General features: G+C 43.3%; 2 protein-coding genes across 3 annotated transcripts in view; one reads left to right on the forward strand and one right to left on the reverse strand.

Moving 5' to 3' along the window:
- Positions 1-20,563, reverse strand: part of ABCC11 (ATP binding cassette subfamily C member 11) — a 73,268-nt gene that overhangs the window by 49,498 nt on the left and 3,207 nt on the right. Inside the window, exons 2-10 of the mRNA XM_008067515.2 lie at positions 15,564-15,682; positions 14,522-14,658; positions 11,473-11,631; positions 9,611-9,758; positions 7,948-8,181; positions 3,937-4,110; positions 2,981-3,128; positions 2,709-2,857; positions 1,237-1,344 (exon numbers count right to left, since the gene is read on the reverse strand). Of these exons, the coding sequence (XP_008065706.2) occupies positions 1,237-1,344; positions 2,709-2,857; positions 2,981-3,128; positions 3,937-4,110; positions 7,948-8,181; positions 9,611-9,758; positions 11,473-11,631; positions 14,522-14,658; positions 15,564-15,662 (1,356 nt within the window). The 5' untranslated portion in view covers positions 15,663-15,682. The remainder of the gene's footprint in view (positions 1-1,236; positions 1,345-2,708; positions 2,858-2,980; positions 3,129-3,936; positions 4,111-7,947; positions 8,182-9,610; positions 9,759-11,472; positions 11,632-14,521; positions 14,659-15,563; positions 15,683-20,563) is intronic.
- Positions 20,099-20,563, forward strand: part of LONP2 (lon peptidase 2, peroxisomal) — a 103,179-nt gene continuing 102,714 nt past the window's right edge. For both annotated transcript variants that reach the window (XM_008067510.2, XM_021717320.1), the window contains exon 1: positions 20,099-20,440. In XM_008067510.2, coding sequence (XP_008065701.1) covers positions 20,208-20,440 — 233 coding nt within the window. In that variant the 5' untranslated portion in view covers positions 20,099-20,207. The remainder of the gene's footprint in view (positions 20,441-20,563) is intronic.

The raw sequence follows: 20,563 nt of genomic DNA on the forward strand, positions 1-20,563 counted from the left end.
GCCCAGATTGTAGCTTCCTTACTCTGCCCACAGTGAAGATAGCCACAGAAGGAGAGAATGGGTAGGAGAACTGTGTGCACCTAGGGGGAGAGAGGCATGGCAGGAGCTCTAACACAGCTGCTGAGTAGTGAGAGAATCTCCTGGGGCTGTTGGCAAGTAAAAGATTGTGTGTCTTAGACAAGCCAAGTTTACTCCAGCCTCAGGGCTTTGTACTTGCTGTTCCCTTTGCCTCGTCCTCATCACTCAGCTCAAAGGTCATCTTGACTCAGCTCAAAGGTCATCTTGACAGAGGAGCCGTCCCTGACTAGGCTATCCACAGTTAGCCCCCAGCCGTCCCCAGTATACTCTCTAGAACATGACATGACACTGTTTTATTGGTATTGTAGCTCTTCATGTGATCTAACTCTCTTTGACCATTAATTTCGTTGCTAATTGTCTGTTTCCAATACCAGAACAGAACTTCCTGAGAGCTGGAATTCTGTTGGCCATGCTCCGTGTGGTCTTCTCAGTGCCTGGCATGTGGTAGGTGCGCAATAAATATTTTTCACATGTTTGAATGAATGAGTGAATGAATGATATGGGTCATGGACTGCATGTATGTAAAAGTGAGATGAGTGTAAAATATCTTTTTAAATTTGATTTAGATTTGGGTTTTCAAACTCAGAAGCCGGTTGGGGCAAGACCAGATATGTAAACAAGAGAAACGGACTATTTGTGTGATGACAAATGGCAAGTAAAAGACAGTCCCAGTGTCAGAAATGTGATAGGGCATGGGGGAGACTGCTGCAAACTGAAGTTAAATACCCCATGTAAATAAGGCAGCTGTCACCTAAACTCAAGCTGCTTGTGGCCATGGTAGAATGTAGCCCAGTGTCACCATATCTTCTGATCACTCAAAAGAATTAAAAAATTCTTGTTTTCGTATAAAATGCCCAGATTTTTAAATGCAATTGACATATTATTTTTTAAAGCAAAAACTATCAGGGCAACCCTACACAAACTTGGATGAAGTCTGCAGGCCACCTGTCTGAGATCTGGTTTTGTTACACTGTCCTCGGATATCCTTGGGAGCTATCTTCTCAGCCCTCACACTGGCCTGGGCACAGGAGGTGACTGAGTTAGCCGGTCCCTCTCTCTACCTGGACATTTTCCAGGGGACACATTCGGGAGAAGCGTCATGAGAAGGCAAAGGAGCATCCAAGCAGAGGGCTGCACAGCCGGTCCTCTGACACCTACCTTGAACCTCTCCACTGCAGACTTGGAATTCGTGAGGCCTTTGACTGCAAAGGGCACGAAGAACACTGAAAGCCGAAGGGGATTCAAGGTGGCCACTGTGGTGAAAGCCTGGTAAGGAGGGAGAGGGGACAGTGAGGGTCACAGCTCTTCCTACTTCCTCCATTCTCTGGGGTCCCCATTCATGAGTCTCAAGCCACAGAGCCACTCTTTAGCTTCCAACAAGTGATTCCTTCATTTAGCAGAGGCTAAACTGGTGTCTGGGGGAGAATGGAAAAAGTGGAGGAGGGAGCACTTGTCTCTGAATCTTAGAGTCAAAGGCCTGATCCCTGTTGCAGTTCAGCCACTGAATAATTTTGTAACTTTGGGCAGGTCACCTCCATCACAGACCCAGTTTCCCCACTGGCATAGTGACAAAAATTGCAAAGTTGGTAAAAAAATAAGATTTGGGAAAACACTGAGAAAATACATGTGAGAGAGTCTTGTTTCCTTTCGATGTAGCTTGTTACTATTCTTGCTGTCGAGGTCCGTTTCTTCTTCTTTACTTTAGATGCTTGTTTTCTTTCTAACATTCAAAATATCCTTACCCTTCATGCTTAACTCATGCCCCACTATGACTTAGAAAACCACCTTAACTCTCGGGGTCCCAGAATGTAACCTCCCAGAGGTACCTTAAGGACCTTCCAATCTCTGTCAATGTCTACTCCTTTCTTCTTCCAACTTAATCCAAAATTGAACTCCAATGGAGCAGGAATGCCTTGCTCTAGTCCTGCATGGCTTCAGCTCAGTATGAGCCTAAGTCCCTATGGAAATTTTCCTTCTATATCCCCGCACACCCTCAGACTTCTCAGGGTGTTCCTCTGGTGCCTGAGTCAAGCAGAGGTGACAGCTGTCTGGAGCACACACAGACTTTTGGTTACAGATTCACAAGCATTCCCTGTTTTGCTTCAGGTGCAGTCTCTTGGCCTTCCTGGGTGAGTTACCACCTCTCCAAGAGTGGCACCCTGTCTTATTTTGCCCAAAGTGTTGGGATTTATAACCCTGAAAGGCAGCTGCTGCTTCTCAGGGTCAGCATCAGACAACAAAGGGAAGGACTGAAGCTATACTTTTTAAATTTAAAGTGCATTTCTAGGATCCTTACTTTAGGGTCAGAGAAGCCCCTCAATTCAGGATTCTTTACCTCAAAGTATATACTAGGATTGTCAGGGTTTTAACTACATACACTGTGTCCCCTCCCACCTCCAGATGATTCTGCCAGCCCTCTCTCCCAGAGTTGCTATCCATGATGTCACTTTCTCAGATGGGTTGAGATGGAAGAAAGCTTCGGCATACGAAAAGTCTGGAAGATCAAAATCAGTTTATAGAATCCACTTCAAAGCCTGCAGATCTTTGAGGGGCATGGGCTAGGAAAGGACACATTTTTAAAAAACTCCCTATCATTGTTGGGGGGGAAACAAAGCACCCCAAACACTTACTGTTGAAGCTGTGAGTTTCAATTTTAAGAATGTATGGACAAGAATCATAATTGTTGTAGCCACTGTTGGGGTAATAAACAAGATGGCAGTTGTCAGGCTCTGGAAAAACCCATTCTTCTCCAATAGTTGCCTTTCCTTCCTTCTTAAGTCTGGGAGATAAAATAGAAATACATTGAAGAGAACCACAAGAACATTCTCCAAAGAGCACAGCATAGTCCCCAAAGCACAAAAGAAATTGCCAGGCCCTGAGCAGGAAGTCAAACTTTCCATACCTTCAATGATTTTTGCAAATGGTTTCTCCCATGTATACATTTTAATCAACTTAATGCAAGTGATAACTTCACTGGTCACACGGATGCGCTGGTCACTGACCTCAGATGTGTGCTTCTGTTTCTTTACTGTCATTCTGGTCATGAATATCTGGAGTCAGAATGCAACAAGTTTGTTGATGTGTAAGAGCTTCTTTTGACAAGGGCAGGAGAGCACAGTCTGGCATACAGAGGGCAACTAGGAATATTACCACAGGTAAACCCTGGTATGGATTGGATACCAGGGTTTCATTCTGCACCGAGTGAATCCACTGCGACTTTTAGTTCCAGGTCCCTGCTGAAGGTTGTCTAATGGAAGCTTTCCAGTCTGTTATACCTTAGGGCATCCTGGGAGGGCCTTTCTCTTCTAGGCCCTAAGCCAAGCTGTGGCTAACTAAACAGAAACGGCTCCTCTGCCTCCTGGAACCCTAAACCTTCTAACAATTATCATCACCTTTTGGTCAGAGTGACTGTGCTTAGAAAAACACTCCATCTCAGTAATTCAAAGCACACATAAGCCAAGAGTCACTCCTGTTTTGCCCAATTTTACTTCACCCAAATCTTTGGTCGCAAGTTTGCTCTCCTTTCTCCATTATCCTGTGCTCAGTCAAATGCTAAATGCCATCTGCATCATTATCTAGCATGGAGATTATCTACCTAGGAAAGTCTGTGAGGAAGATAACCTCACATAGAACTCTATGAGGTAGACCTCACACATCATATTCACCTCTTACGTATTTATTAATCTGTCATTGTGGCCAGAGGACAGTTTGAGGTAGGGTTGGAAGCTGAATCTTATCCACAGTGAAATGAATAGCCAACAAAAGTCCATATCCCCACTCAGAGGTATCCCAGATTCCAGACCCCTGAGAGTTCCAGAGAATGCCCAATATCAAATGTCTGACAAAGAAAGACATTACCTCCAGGGGGAAAATCAGGAGATAGCATAAAGTGGCAAGAAATGCAGTGTATCCAATGATGAAGTAGGCAAAAACGCTGCAGACAACCACCGATGAGCAGGCGAGAAATAACATGGGGCCATAGTACATTCCTTCAAACAAGTAGTTTACGTCACTGGTGAAGAAGCTGATGGCCTGTAAGAAAGCAAGCTTGTGGGCACAAGTATCATCTCCCAGGTACCCAGAAGTGGGGCAGGTGGCTGCACCATGATCTCTCATAGCAGAAAGACTTGAGAGGCAGGGTTGTAGAGACAGACACCCCAGGTTCACTGTTGTCTTCTAACTGGCTGTGTGGCCCCAAAAGTTATTTTACTACTCTGAGCCTCAGCTTCTTCATCTATAAAGACAGAAGAATTATGGCCACTTTATGTGTGGCTTTTTTGAGAATGTCAGTGAAATCTAATGTATCAGCACATATTGAATGTGCTCAATAAAAGGTATATTTTAGTCAGGTGTGGTGGCTCACACCTGTAATCTCAGCACTTCAGGAGGCCGAGGAGGGAGGATTGCTTGAGCCCAGAAGTTTGAGACCAGCCTAGGCAACACAGTGAGACCTCATCTCTACAAAAAATAAAAATAAAAAAAACCTAGCCAGGCATGATGGTACGTGCATATAGTCCCAGCTACTCGGGAGGTTGAGGCAGAGGAATCACCTAAGCCCAGGAGGTCAAAACTGCAGTGAACTATGATTATGCCACTGTATTCTAGCCCAGGTGGCAGAGTGAAACGCCAACTCAATAAAAAATAAAAATAAAAAGGTGTATGTTACTACTATTAAAGCTATATTTCAGTTAATTGCTTCTATTCCATTTTATTTTATTCATTATTCTACTAATAATAATAACTAGATTTTCTGGGCAGAGGTTGAATCATCTTCTTTTTTCCTTTTCTTCTTTTTTGTTATAGAGTCTTCTGCCCACTTCCCGTCCCCCATGTATATTGTCTAGTTCAATGCTACATAAAAGCTACATTCCAAATCATGAAATCTTTAAGAAGTCAATTCATTGGTGTCTTTTAGAATTACCAATCTGAATCCCTTAAGAAGTTACTTTCTTTTCATTTTAATCTGATCTCCTTCCAGTTTCCAGGAGTGCCCTAACCTGAGTCTTTAAAACTTTTTAAAGTGTATTAGGGAGCATAAATTGGTGTAGCCACTTGGAAGGGCAATTTTAAAGTATTTTTTAAAATTAAAAATTGTGCAGACCCCACCACCTGGCAATTTCATTTCTCACTGGGAAACATTTACACATGTTGGAGGAAACACATACAAGGATGTGCACTGCTCATACAGTCAAACCCTGGAAACATCTTACATGTCCATCAGTAGGGAAAAGTCAAAATGTCCACCTCAGAAGTAACTAAGTCATATCAAGTCCTAGAGCTAAACCGTCAGAGTTCATGTTCCACACTTGCCATTTACTAGCTGTAGAGCCATAGAAAGGTTACCCAGCCCTTTGTCTCTGTCACCTCATCGGGAAAATGGAATAATAAACAATCGACTTCATCATGTTGAGTTGAGAACCACGTATAATGCATATAATGCACTTTATTTTGGCATATGGAAGGGACTATAATTTTGATTAAGCATCACTGAAAAGAAATGAAGAATATCTATTGTGCTAACATGGAAAGCTAAGTCATAATGAGGGAGGAAAACTACAAACCAGCATAAATAATGTAGTACCACTGATGTAAAAACTTCCCCAAAGTTATACTGTACATTTTATATGGCAAAACCAAGTTACAGAACAGTATGTGAAATGGAGTACCATTTATGCAAAAAACACATACAAGTAATACCATATGTTTCTTTGGGTAACATGCAGGTGTACTTAAATCTACTTCAAGAGGTCTGGAATTAATCTGGCATTACAAACCAGATTGGTTAAGGTGCTAACTGCCTGGCATAGGGAAATAACGAAGTCCAAGACATCATCTATACTATTTCATTTTGTTTCCAAGGAGGATGCATTCAGATATTTTTTAAAAATTAATTCAAAAATAAAACTTAGGGAAACAACTGTCTAGAAATCCTCATTTGAGTAGTTACTTCCGTCTTCAATCTCAAATGGGCCATTTTGTTTTATGCTTCTATGAAGATGTTTGGGGCAAATGGATTTTGCATACGGCAGTCGTTGAGAACAGAGGAGAATGGAAAAGAATCAAGGCAGCCCTCAGTACAAGTCTCCTTTTTGAGGCAGGTGAGTACGGTGGTTAAAGGACTGAACTCTGCAGTCAGGCCTCTGTGTCAACATCCAGGCTCCGGCACTTAAAAATTACATGACCGTATGTAAGTTACCACAATAACAGAACGTACCACACAAGAAGGATGTCAGAGCACTAACCGTGCTAATGTAAGTAGAGCCCTTGGGATGATGTCTGGCTAAGGGTAAGTTAGGGATTGTTAGGAAGACTTTCCTGAGAGAAACAGGGAGAATACCTGCCTGGATCCTTCAACTGTCAGTCAAGTGCAGTGCAACAGGGGAAACTCTATGCTCAAAGTCTAACAGAAACGAATAATAATTATGCAGTTTAACATTCTATGAACCACTGCACCCTTCCTACATGATTTAGGTGCCCAAGCTCCTGAATCCTATGATACAACAATCCTATCATAGTATGAGATTGGTTCTGTTATGATTCTACAGTCTTAGAAAGGCCGGACAAGCTACTGAGGTCATGGAACCAATAAAATGATAAAGAATGATCATAGTAATGATGCTTACAAGAAATACCTAGTGTTTGTTAGTGCTTGAGTTTAAGGAAAGGCTCTACTTATGGCAAATGTGTTTTGGACATCTGTCTTGTGTTATTCAGGTGCTGGGCCTTTTGAGGGATGAAGTGGTGAATCTGAGATGGTTTGTGTCTTTGATGGTTTGTGTCTATGCGTGGGACAGCCAGATTTATGCAAAACAAAAACAAAAAACTACAAATGCTCAGTGGGAAATGGCAGTAGAGGGTGGAATTTGGAGATCCCCTCATGCTGGAGAGGACATCTGAACTGGCCTTGAAGGATGAGTGGGATTTTTAAAGGGCAAGGGGCAGGAGTGATGTGAGCAAAGTCAGTGGGAGGCGGCCATGTCTGGTATTTGGGAGCTGGAGGTTAGCCCAACCTGAAGGGAAGAGAGGAAACCAACCTAGAACTAAAAAAAGAAGGTACAGGAAGAGATAAGGCCAGAGAAGTGTTGATGCCAGATCACAAAGGAGCTGGGTAAAAGGAAAGAAGCCAAAGCAGCGCTCCTTTTCCAAAAGTCAAAATGTTTCTTTTTTTAAATTTTATTTGAAAGATGTGGAGTACAAAAAATGTCTGTTTCAATATAAAAACAATTCATGCCCCTCAAGGCAATTGGTAAGCAACAGAAAAACAGAGAAATTGAAATCAAATATATAAAACTCCAATGTCATTCATGATGTTGGTCACAGGTTGGAGTGTCTTCCTTCAGTCTCTGTCTGTGTTTGTTTATGCCATAAAGAAGAGCAAGAACTGACAGTAACAATAACCAGGCAGGTGAAAGTGTTCCTCTTCTGCAGATAAGAAAATCCTAACACAGGTTGTCTATGATTGCTTTTCCCTAGATTCCCCTCAGCCCTCAAGGGCGCCCACATCCTCATCCCCAGGTTGGTTTAGGGGACGAACTTTCGAATGTACTTCTACTAGAGATGTGTATGTTTTTGTTTAGGGCTGAATCACCGAGGCCCAGAACAGAATCTGGCCCAGAGTAACTATTTGTTGAATAAATCAACTCTAGTCCTCTGGCTGTAAGTGACATCTTCCTGGTTTATTGTTGATCTGCTTTCATGACCCAGAGGCAACTGTTGTTGGTTATCTGCACTCAACCTAGGAAGTATTTTCTTTCTCTTTCCTCTTCCTCTTCTAATCCCCTTTTCTCCTCTCTCATTTCCCCCTAGGACAGTGATGTCTGGAGGAGGGTAGGGAAGTATGGCCTGGGAGATGCAGTGCCAGTCACTTACCTCTCCTGACGTGATGTGTGTTAGAGACTTAAATTGTATGAGTTTCTCAAAGGCAAAGGAGGAAATGGCTGCCCGGAACCTGATGGCTGTGCGCTGGTTGATAACCCAGCTTGAGCATAGACTTAGAGACTTCAGACACTCGGTGATAAAAAGGGCAAAGCAGAGTCCCACTCCATGAACAACATTTCCTGACTTCTCTTCGGAATATTCTAGGATCTTTGGTATAATCAGCGTCTAAAAGGAAATACAAATTTGCACCATTCAGACTCCCAATCATTCTTTCACACACATGTTAGATATTTGTTGCCTGAAGGGGTTGGGAGGTCTGGGTTAGTTTTGGGGAATTGTTGAAGGGTCAAAACTGATTCAAGCACGATCCTGCCTTCAAGAAAATCAAGGTCCAGTTGGAGGATACTCAGCTCTGAAACCCAGCTCTGCCACCTAAGAGTTGGTCCTAACAGGAAACAGGAGGCACCCACTGGGTAATTTGGGAGTTAACAAAGTGACTTTGCAAAAGTGGAGCAGAATTTAGGAAATCCAGCAAGGGTGCACCACGTTGCTAGAGACAGCAAGGAGTTGTTTCCTTGCTAGACCTCAGGGCCAGGAGAGAGTCATGGAACCCAGAAGCAAGGAGACATGCAAAGAGGGCTGCTGACAGGGGCAATGGTCACTAACTTCCAGGGACAAAGAGGGAGGCCATCAGGGGAGTAAATATCTTGACTCACTCTTTTCCCCCCCTTTGGTGGCCTATTGCAATCTCCCACTGGTCAAACCCAACAGAAGCTAGGGTGGAGTAGAGGGGTGGACATTAATGTGATTCACACTAGGAGCATGGGGAAGGGTGGAAAATAGTAGAGAGTGGATACAGAGGGACAAATGGAGAATGCCCAGCACCTGACTGTCACTGAACTCAGTTATCTCTGGTGCCATCAACTGCTGTTTCTTCTTTGACCTATGTTCTTCTCCCTTTACCGGGAGCAGAAACTCAGTTTTCTTCTGGAGAGACTCTTACCTTCCCCATTGTGTGCTATCTAGGCTAGATTGTCAATCAAAGTACCAGATTCTCTTTTAGCTAACCGGTGGTCATGTGACCCCAGCTGGCCAACCAGACTCTCTTTGAAATCAGAATCTTGGACTGAGGAACTGTAGGACAGGAAACAGCCCATTCATCCCACCTGTGGTACATGGAGGAGCCCATTTGTTCCTGCTGCCTACATTCCCAGAGTCATGCAGCCATTTCCCAAAGGAGCTAACATGTGTTGGGCCAAGCCATGTTCTAAGTGCTTTACATACTTATTTTATTTACCGTTATCTTATGAGGCAGGTAACATTATACTCTATTCTACACATGAGTGTTTCCATAAGCTCTATCCCTGAGGGTGTTATGAGATTCCATGGGAAAACCTAGGCACAGAGAGGGTGATTAAAGTCACCCAGCAATTAAGTCACAGGGCGATGATTTGAACCCAAGCAATGGCTACAGAGCTTACACTCCTAACTACTTGGTTGGCTCTACTGCCCTCAAAAAAGTCATCATTTTCTAGACAGCAACTGAAAGACAAGCACATCCCCAACCCAGGCATGAGCTTGAACTTGCCCTCAGTCCCCTTTCTAAATTTCTGAAGCCCAGAGTCCCTCAGACCTCACCAAATCTGCCACTTACTGGTCCAAGCACACTCGTAATACAGAAGCAGAAGCCTAGAAGCACATCAAAAATCACCCTTGTTCTTTGGAACCTCAGCATCATGCGAGTCACTGAAGCTTTTTCAGCCCCATGCCTTGAAACTTCTTCTTCCCAAAGGCGGTGAAGCCTTGAAAAGAGGAAAATTGAACCAAGTGAAATCACTTTGCATGTGTCACCCAAATGACCCACTTATTGCTAGCCAGGAGCTTTGTTGCAGATATTTTCAAATGTAACAAAAATAAAGAGAACAATATAAATATTGTCCAAGTACCCATCCCCTATCGTCCAGAATTAACAACATTTCGATAATTTTATTTCATCTCTCCTCCTCTCTGCTTTTTCTCCTCCAGAATTTAAAGCAAATCTCAGACATCATATTATTTCACCTATAAATGCTTTAGTATGTATCTGTTCCAGACAAGACTTTTTAAAAAACCATAGTAATAATAACACTACAGCAACAAAAATTGCTTAAAGGTATTTAATGCCCAGTCGACGTTCAAATTATTTTAGTTATTGAAAAATATGTTTTTACAGTTAGTTTGTCTGAATCAAGGTCTAAACAAGGTCCACACATTGCACTTAAAGGACAAATCTGATAGGCCTCTGGAGTTTCATTTTAATCTATAAGAGCTTCTCCTCTTCTGCATTTCTATGCCATTTATTTGTTGAAGAAACAGATTTATCCTGTAGAATTTCCCACATTCTGGATTCGACTGATTGCATCTCTGTGGTATAGTTTAACTATCTGCTATTCCCTGTATTTCTTATTTAACTGATAGAACTAGAGACTTAATAAAATTCTGAATTCAAACCATTTGGCAAAAATATTTAATAGGTGAAGTACGTCCTTCCTGTTGCTTTATGCCGAAAGACACACAATGTCAGGTGTCTGATTTGTAGTAGTATTAAAGTGGATCAGTGGGTGAGGGATGTCAGCCTATGAAGGACCAGAAATAAATTTTACGATACACTATTTTATGTATAAAGACACAGGGCCTGGAAAGGGCAACTTGTCCAACATCATAGTAAGTAAGTGATGAGGTTCTGACCAAGATTTGGCATTATCCCAAAGGTATTTCCTGGAACCATTTTTTTTCTTACTAAATAAGTCTGAGAAGGAATGGGTCAAAGTTTAACCAGTTTCTTACTTCATGCCTCAATACACTAATTTGCTTTGTAAATCTCCAAGACCAGGCTAAAATATACCACATTTCACAAAATTCCCAGACCACTGAATACTCCTTTCAAGGAGGCTCTTATGGAACTATAATTTCCTGAACACGTTTGGACACTTTCATTTTCCATTCCATCTGGTGTCTCTCATGTAGTAGCTAGAAATTAGGAACAGGAATACAGGACATTTAAAATCACATATTCATTTGTTTTCTGCATTTGATCCTCATGTTAGCTTGTGAGGTGTGTGGTACAGAACATTTAATCGCACAACTAGTTAATGGTGGCTTAAGGATGAGACACGGCCACTTACTCAAATGTAGTAATGCTACTGTTAAATGCCTAAACCAGAGAATAAAATCAAAAGGACTAGAAGCAATAATTTCTAACTTTCTTGTGTTCATGAGCCCTTTGTCAAATCTGATAAAACGTGAATTCTTGCTCCCAAAAAAAGATCCCCAGCCCATATATACACAATATGCATATCAGTTCAGGAAATTCACGAACCCAGATTAAGATTCCCGTCTACTGTAAGACCTCTTGCTACAAAGGAAGAACCAAGTCGTTAGAGGTTGGGCCCTACCTACCACCCTTAAGGATTTCTACTTACCATCCTACCAAGAGACAGTTCTTTAACCAGTCCAGTGGCTTACTCAACACTTTACCTTTTGATATTTTTGGCTGAGGCATCATGGACTGACAGCAGAGGGATGGTATTCTCTTCTAAGCGATTCTGTAAACCTTGGAACATGAGTGGGGTGAGCCATGACACCGTGAGGTAGGAGAACAGGCCAGCATTATCCAGTGGGTGAGGGGCAGGAAACCTAGCAGGGCAGTCACAGGGATAAAAAGAATCAAGCCAAACTTAAGCTTTAGAAGGATGAATTATAACTATGTAAAAACCACAATGGGGTCATCCAGATCTACATACAAGTATTTTTTTCATGACTATTACTTATAGGTTAAAAACCATAACCAAAAATACCCATTAATAGAAGAATTACTTAAGTAGAAAGAAGTTATGATATACCCATACTATGGAATGCAGCGTAGTTTTTTTTTTTTTTTTAAATAGGTTCTATTTATATGTAGAACATGGGAAGAGTTTCAAGCATACTAAGAAAGAAAACAAAAGGGCCACTTGCAGATCAAACAATGTGGTAAAAAGAAGAAAGGAAGGAAAGCAGACAAAATAACGTGCATTTATATCAAATTCTTAAGAGCTGTGGCTTCGAAGTAGGAATTGGAATTGGCAAAGAAACAAAAAAAGCGGCCAGGCGCCATGGCTCACGACTATAATTCCAGTACTTTGGGGGGCCGAGGTGGGCATGGTGGCGCATGCCTGTTATTCCAATGGTTCCAGTTACTTGGAAGGCTGAGGCAGGAGGATAGCCTGAGCCCAGCAGGTCGAGGCTACAGGGCCATGAGTGTGCCACTGCACTCCAGTCTGGGGGACAGAGTGAGACTCTAACAAAGAAATAGAAATAGAAAAGGCAATTCCCATTGCTTTTTTAATGTAACTTTTACAAAAACAGTAAAATTAAATAAGCAAATAAATTATCTTTGTGAATGATTCACAAATGCAGGAAAAATAATTGAATTAGGGTGTTGGGATTGTATTTTTTTTTCCCAAAATTGCCCTTAGGTTATATGATTCTTTTTTCCCTGATTCCATTTGGAGGAATGGATTATGTGTTTCAATATGAAAAAAAAATTCTATTCAAAAAAAGAGGTGGGGAGGAAACTGGGAAGAGGAAAATGCCAGATTCATAAGATGTCCCTTTCAGGTGGAGGAGAGGGCTATGGCATCCTTTCCCCACTCCCTGGCCCTTTGTATCCTCTCGGCACCAGGGCTATGCATTCTCAACAATGCTGGCTACATGTCCCTGCCAGAGATGTTGGAGAGGAGAGGGGACCTGGGGAGGATAGGAGATTGTGCCAGACAGTGGCCATCTGTGGATCACCAAAGATGGGCGAGATCTGTGAGCTAGTGCCAATATCCTAAAGGCTCTGCAGAAACAGGTTATTTACCTAAGATGAGGCTGCCCACGTGAACTAAAGTACCAAAGTTCTTTATTCGTGGTGGAGATAACATCAATTCAGTACGGTAACAATGCAGCTAGTATTGATAGAAGCTCAGATTTTTAAAATAGGAAAACAAATGTAGTTTGTTTATAGATACAATCTTAGAAAACATGTTGGAGAGAAGAGGGAATTGTAAATACAAATGAACTCTTGGTGGTGAAACGTTGAAGAACCAGACGGAGTGTTAAGGTCTTATCAACAGAGAACAAATAAATGTGTGCATGCTTAAGGGAGTGTGATTCTGTGCAAGCCCCTGAAAGCAAGTTTGTATTAAATTAGAAAGCAATCTGAGGATGGTTACATTGAACTATGATTTATTGAAGAGGATAAACTGAATTTCTTTAATTTTTGATTTTTTTTTTTTTTTGAGTTGGAGTCTTACTCTGTTGCCCAGGCTGGGCACAACCACAGAATACCACAGCCTTGATCTTTTGGGCTCAGGTGATCCTTTAGCCTCAGCTTCCCAAGTAGCTGGGACTACAGGTGCATGCCACCACACTCTGCTAATTTTTTTTTGTAGAGATGAGGTCTTGCTATGTTGCCCAGGCTGGTCTCAAACTCCTGGGCTCAAGGAATCCTCCCACCTCGGCCTCCCAAAGTGCTGGGATTACAGGCATGAACTACTGTGCCTGACCTAGCTTTTTTTTTTTTTTTTGGTAGAAATGAGGTCTCGCTATGTTGCCCAGACTGGTCTCAAACTCCTGGGCTGAAGGAATCGTCCCATCTTGGCCTCCCAAAGTGCTGGGATTACAGGCATGAACTACTGTGCCCGGTCTAATTCTTTGTTTTTCCTTTCTTTTTTTTTTTTAAGAAAGCAAGATTTATTGAGAGGACAGAAAAGCTCCCCCAGTGGGAGAGGACCCGAAGGAGTTGCCTCTAATTCTTAAATTTAAGACTAATATCATAGGGCTTTTAGCCCTTCCCATGGCTCCTGGTTACTCTTAGAATGAAGACCAGTAACGTTAATGTGGCCTAAGGGGACCTACATAATCCTCTCCTCTGGCATCTGCTGGCCTCTGCATCCTCATCCCATGCCACGCCCTTCATCACACAAGACTTTCCAGAGACACTGGCCTTCTTCTCAGATCCTGGACACATCACATTGTGTTCCTCGTACCTCCAGGAAAGGCATTGCACATGTTGTTCCCCATGCCCTGATCATTCTTCCCTACTCTTGCCTGGTAAATTCTTGTCCATCCTCCAGGTCTCATTCAGCTTGAGGTTTGTCACTCTTCTGCTGTCCCTCAGCACCCCATACCTCTTCATGGCATCTTTCTCAATCAGCTTGTAATCACAAGTTTACTTACGAATTTACTTGCCTATTGTCTTTCTCCCCCATGTGAGGTCCATGATAATAAAGATCACGTCTATCTTGCTGTCTACTTCTCCTCTGTGGTCTAGCATAGTGTCTGGCTCATACAGACACTCAATGATCCTTGTTGAATGAATGAATGAATGTGATGACTGTGACTCCCTGATATGCCTCAGGCTGCTCCAGAGGCATTTGACTGTGGTGGGTACATGACTGTGTAAGGGCATAGTTATGTGACCTTTGTGAGAGGTCTAGGCATGAGAGTTGAGAACCAATGCCCTGGTGGGTACCGCCTCTCCCTCCCCATCAGGACTCACCTAGGCTTGGGCCGGAAGGGAATCATGGTTCTCCAGGAAGCATCATACTTCCCCCAAGGGAGGACGTCTGCCCTCCCTGGTGCCTCAGGATTCCTCTCCTGCTGACTCCAGGGACCATCTTTGAGAGTGTAAGTTTTCTTGGGAAAGAAAAAACCAAAAGAGCGTCTGCTTCAAGTCTCATAAATACTGTTCTGAAATAATGTTGGACCAGATACCCAAGAAGAGATAAACTTTCCACATTCAGTTTCCTAAAGAAAGGCTATCATGCAGGGAATGAGCAGTGGGCCAAGAGTCAAGGCAACTGGGTACCAGCCCTGGCTCTGCCCACATTCTCTGGGTGGTTCTGGTCGGGTAACTCCACCTCCTTGGATTTCTGTCTGACCAGAAACAATGTAGGTAGGAATAAAGGATGCTGTGGTTAGTTATCCATAGAACAAGAGGCCAAGTCACCCTCTGAGGGTAAATCTGCTAAAAATAAATAAGTAAAAAAGTAAGTCCCCAAATATTGCATGTTACTTTATAGACCATTAAAATAAAAAGATAAGTAACTTTTAGGACATCATATAGAATAAGTAATACGATCTTAAAAGCCCAGTAAGGGATTGATGGAAAAAGATTCAGAATAGTAGTTACATCAGGTAGGGAGAGTAGAAGAATGAAATGGGGGAGACCAAAAACTGGATGTGATTGTCAAGGTCCAAGCTGGTATGCTGGTGATGAGTTTACAGATACTTATTATATTATTATGTCATTATATAGATAAGTGGGTAATAGATCATAGATATAGACATTAGATGGATGGATAGATAGATAGATAGATAGATAGATAGATAGATAGATGATAGAGACAGAGATAGGCATGAACCATGAAGGTGTGTCATGACAAAAGACTATGTGATTCATCAACCTGTGGAAGCCTGAAGTTCATTTAAAAAATCACAGGTAAGTAGATATGGAACAAAATTCTTTGGCTTAATTTATGACTATTGAGAATATTTTGTCAACTCAGTTTCCTGGTGTTTTGATGCTAAGATCTACTTACATAGCTAAGTCCTGAAACCATGTCATCACCTATGTCGATGCCAAGATTCACGAGACCACCAGCAGAACTTGGGACCCAGAATGTCCTCCTCCTGGTCATTTTCAGTTGTCCTGCCAATTCTTTGTTTCCCAGAATCAGAAAATCTGAAAAGGCAGCAGGTAGGAGCAGCTTAGAGATTCAGAATAGTGGTCTCTCCCATCTCATTCCCCAGTTCTCCCTACCTGACATAATCACTATTCTGAATTTCTTAGATTCAGCCTTGGGAGGTATCAGGACAGGAGGCATCACCTGCAGGGAACATTTCAGGACCATGCAGAGGGTTGTGTCATTGTTGCAGCACTGCTCTTCCTTCTGCCTGAAGTACGCTTTGTCCCTCCTCCTTTTTTTACACACCTACTCAGGCCTCAGCCAAAGACTTCTTATAGAAACCTTCTCTAGCCACTGTCCCCAGCCCAACCCCAGTCCTGCACCTTTGTGCCATGTCAATCTCTGATCTATCAAAGTCCTGCTCATAAAGCCATGCTTCTTGCCTTACCCCAGTCACATTTGAATCATTATTTGTTCAGATTCCATTTCTTGCTCTATGTAGAGAGCCTTACGAGGATGAGGGGACATGTCTGCTTTGCTCACTATGGAATCTCTGGGGCCTGGAACATGTTGAGAGGATAGCAAATGCTCAATCAATAAATTATGAACAGATACACAAATACATGAAAGAAACAGCATTTTTCCATTCTTTGACTCTTTGTTTTCAGACTCTGGAGGGAATCTGAGCACAATCTAGGTAACATTAAATAATCCAGGTTTTTTTTTTTTTTTTAGAAAGGAAGTAATATGCTTTTCCTTTGTGCTTTTCTGGGTATATGACTCACTCCATGGTTGACCCAGAATATCCATGTTCCTGGGTAGGAGAGGGAGTGGTAATCAGGAATCTTTTTGAAGAGATAGAAAGAGGAAGAAAGTGTGCAGCCGAGCCAGAGTTGCAGGATACAACCTGCTCAGAACTGCCCATACTCAGAAGGGCCCTAGGTTCAGCTTAATGCTCTGCGTTTGCCATCTTGAAATTCCTTATAAATTTGAACAAGGAGCTCCACATTTTCATTTTCATTTTGCACTGGGCCCTGCAAATTATACAGTTGGTCCTGGTGTTCAGATACAGTTTTAACATTCAAAAATTGGATTGTGCTTTAAGCAATTGGACTGCAAACTAGCTATTTGTTTGGGGAGAAGTTTTTCTAATTTTGTTTTATCCTATCACCTCCCATCCTACTTCTTTTACCAAATCACAACCAAATCTGGTAGCCTCAGTTTCTGGAATTCTCCTATAGACCATTTAAGATAGACTTCCCAGCCATGGCACTAGGCCACAAGGTTTACTGCCATGTAATTATAGAATGTGGATCCTTCAGGGATGATGGGAAAGAAAATAGAGAGACAAGGAGGTGTATTAGGTCAGAGACGGTGCTACACACTCTTTGTTTAAAACTCTGGAAACAGGTTAGTTTTCTGACTGCCTTAAACTAGCCTAGGATATAGACAAATTAAAGTAAAATTGGCATGATTCAATAGAATGCAGTCCTGGGGGTAGGGCCATGTGTATTACTGAACAGTTTATTCACACACAAAGACCCCAGCAAAGAGAATGAAACAGAGAATGGAGGCATGCGCTCCGGCAAGGGGCTGCCTCAGTGATTCACTGATAAATGTTTGTGTATGTATCAAGCCCACGGCTGCTATTTGTGAATAAATGTGTTCCAACATACATGTTGCTTGACATTTTGCTCTGTGTTAACAAGGAAGAGGAACATGAAAGACTAAATATGTATGTTGCTTGGATCTTCACTCATTTATCAATGACATGAAATTTTGTTGATATTTTTCAAATATGGTGAGACTATTTATTATTATTTATTATTATTATTCACAATATAATGGCTACAGGCACCACAAACTTGTAAATTTAACCTGTATTATTAGCATCTCCTACATTTTTGCAGTGTATACATTCCCATCATGGCCCTTTTCCCATGCAGTATCAGCATAACTCCACTGAATGCAGAACTGGGAAGAGACGTGCAGAACATGTCATTCTATAGTACTTCTACTACACAGATACAATAGATGTCAGTGACTTGTATAAATAATAGCAAAAGGTAGTAAAATAATTAGGAAAGACACATTTAGTGTATTGCCTTTATTTTTTATATAATTTATTTAACTATAAGTTTATATAATTTAATTTTTAATAATGTTTATATTAACAACTGGACTCTCAAAATTCGTGAAAATTTGACTATTGGCTCTAATGAGCCAGTATGAACAGGCTCCAGCAGACCACCACTGCAACCATCTTGAAAAAGTAGTACTTTCTCTAAAGGCAGGTGGACAAAAGATATCACCTGGGAAAGCCTGGGAGCAGACGTCACTGTGTCCAGGTCTCCAACTCTTTTTCTGCCAGACTGAGTTATTGCTGAGCATTATTTGATGAAATTATTTAAATGACTGTATCAAACAAGATCTTGAAATGGGAAATCTAAACATTTGTTTTCCTACCACTAACTAGCAAATGGGGAATCATGTGGAACACCAGAGTCTTAGTGATTAAGAAGTCAGATTTTCTCTCTCCTTTCAGCTATGCCAACCTGGTGTATTCATATACACCTACAAAGAGACGCAATGAGGGTTTCATAAGTGTGACTCCCTCCTATATCTGTTCAGGAAACGAATGACAGGGAAAACTAAACCAAATGAAAATTAAGACAAAGCAAACATGCAATCATTATGTTTGCAGAACATTAATCCTCACCCCAGTGAAACTGGAGCTTGGCCACACTACTGTGGGCCAGCTTTACAAGGCCCACCTCCTCTTCCTGGAATGGCCAAGGGAATTCCTGCCAGGACTTCTTTTGGCAGTCCCCGCGAAGTTCTCAGGCCTCTTAACTTCCTCAGAGGAAGAAGTTGGAGCTAGAGTTTATTCACTCTAATTAGTGGCAAAGACCATCACTGTGGTCAGGATAAAGCCCAGGACATGACTGGGAGACCAGAGAGAAACCAGCCCTGTGTTCTCTTCATCCCTGGAGGCAAAGGTCATGATTACAAACTTGGATCAGATGTAGACCATTTGCATCTGTTGAAACCACCTGTGAACAGGAGGCAGGCCACTGGAACATGGTCACCTGTGGCAAGGGCTTCCTGGAGGAGCTGATTTATTTCCTCATCGTCATTACTCAGCAGGGTCTAGTGTTCAAGGCCAGAAAGTACATCAGGGTAAGGAAGTACCCAGGACAAGGGGCCAAAAGCACCCACGAGCCAGACCCTGTAAAAGTTTGTCTTCATCCTCCAGCCCCTTAGTCTCTGTTTAACTCTCCTGCTCTTGGGTTTATTTCCTTTTGTTAGTTCCAGTAACTTCAGAAGACATCTTGTGGGTTGCTGAATCCACACATTTCAGTGCCTGCCTTCTCCTCTATTTCAAAAGCTAGTATGACCCTCTGCCTTGATCTAGTCCCAGTGTCTGCTAAGTGAAAGGACGGACCAAAAGTGGGAACAATTTTGTTCTGTTCTTAAGTCTTAACACAATGATGGGAAAGTAAAACTGTGTCCTGGAGGAATGCATTCTTTAGGTAAAGATTGTCTTTCTAGAAACACAGATCCCTCGAACATGACCAGCACCCGCCCATGGTAATCTTAAAATAAACTACTGAGGGTGGTGAGATAGAGTGACTTGGTGCCTGGGGATCAGAACCCCCTCTCAGGGTCTCCAAGACATCTGCAACTGGTCAAGAAGGAAGTCATGGCAGTCACGTCTACCTGTTTGCAACATCTCCAGGGGAAAGGATTTAAGTTGGGGGCTGGGGACTGCGGGGCCACACTCGCCTGAGTGTTGGTCCTCTTCCTGTCTATGGGAAGTGAAATTTTCTTAAATAAATCTTTTATTCCTTCATCTTTTGGTGTGCTACAATTCTTTGCATTGCTCGGATCTCTCGGTACCAGCGTGCACCTCCGGCACTCCAGCTCCTGTGGCATTGCGCTGCTCCGCACCCCATCACCAAGTGTATTCTCCTCGCAGCTCCTTGCAGAGCAAGTACACTCTTGCCACTCAGGTCCCAGCTCAGACACCACCTCCTCAGAGTAACTTTCCCGGGCTTCCCTATCTAATGCTGTCTCTCTCTCCACATAACCATCTACACCTGGTTTTGATCATTGACCCATGATTACACAAACGATAACAGGGGGAACTGGGTGAAAGGTACATGGGAACTCCGTATTTTTGCAACATTTTGGCAAATATAAAATTAATTCGAATAAAAAGTGTAAAACATTCAGAGTATACACATTCAAAAGTATGTGCTCCCAGACGCACTCCGTCGGCCGCGGTTGGCCTGGTGCGCCTCTTTTCGCATATCTACGACGTGCGTCTCGCCCGGAGCCCCGGGAGAGGGCGGCGCGAAGCCGCGGCTAGTGAGCTTGGGGGCGGGCCGTAGCGCGGGGCGGAAGCGGAGGCGCCAGTGAGCCTGGGGGCGGGCCATAGCGCAGGACGGAAGCGGAGGCGCGCCGGGCCCGGGAGGGTTGCTGGCGGCGGGGCCGGCCGCGGGTGGCTGCCTCTTGGGCTCGTTTTGACAGTCCTCGGGTCGATTGGCCGTCACCATGTCGTCGGTGAGCCCCATCCAGATCCCCAGCCGCCTCCCCCTGCTGCTCACCCACGAGGGCGTCCTGCTGCCAGGCTCCACTATGCGCACCAGCGTGGACTCGGCCCGCAACCTGCAGCTGGTGCGGAGCCGCCTGCTCAAGGGCACGTCGCTGCAGAGCACCATCCTGGGCGTCATCCCCAACACGCCCGACCCCCCCAGCGACGCGCAGGACCTGCCGCCGCTGCACAGGTAGGCCGGCAGCCCCCGCGGCGGCGGCGGCGGGCGGCGCGGCCTCCTCCGGGGCCCCGGCCAGGGCAAGGCCGGCCTTCGCGGCTGGGGTCAACCTCCGCCCGGAAAGATGGGGCCGGCGGG

The sequence above is a fragment of the Carlito syrichta genome, unplaced genomic scaffold, assembly GCF_000164805.1.
Source record: "Carlito syrichta isolate Samal-C Ts95f unplaced genomic scaffold, Tarsius_syrichta-2.0.1 Scaffold309650, whole genome shotgun sequence".
Taxonomy (NCBI): Eukaryota; Metazoa; Chordata; class Mammalia; order Primates; family Tarsiidae; genus Carlito; species Carlito syrichta.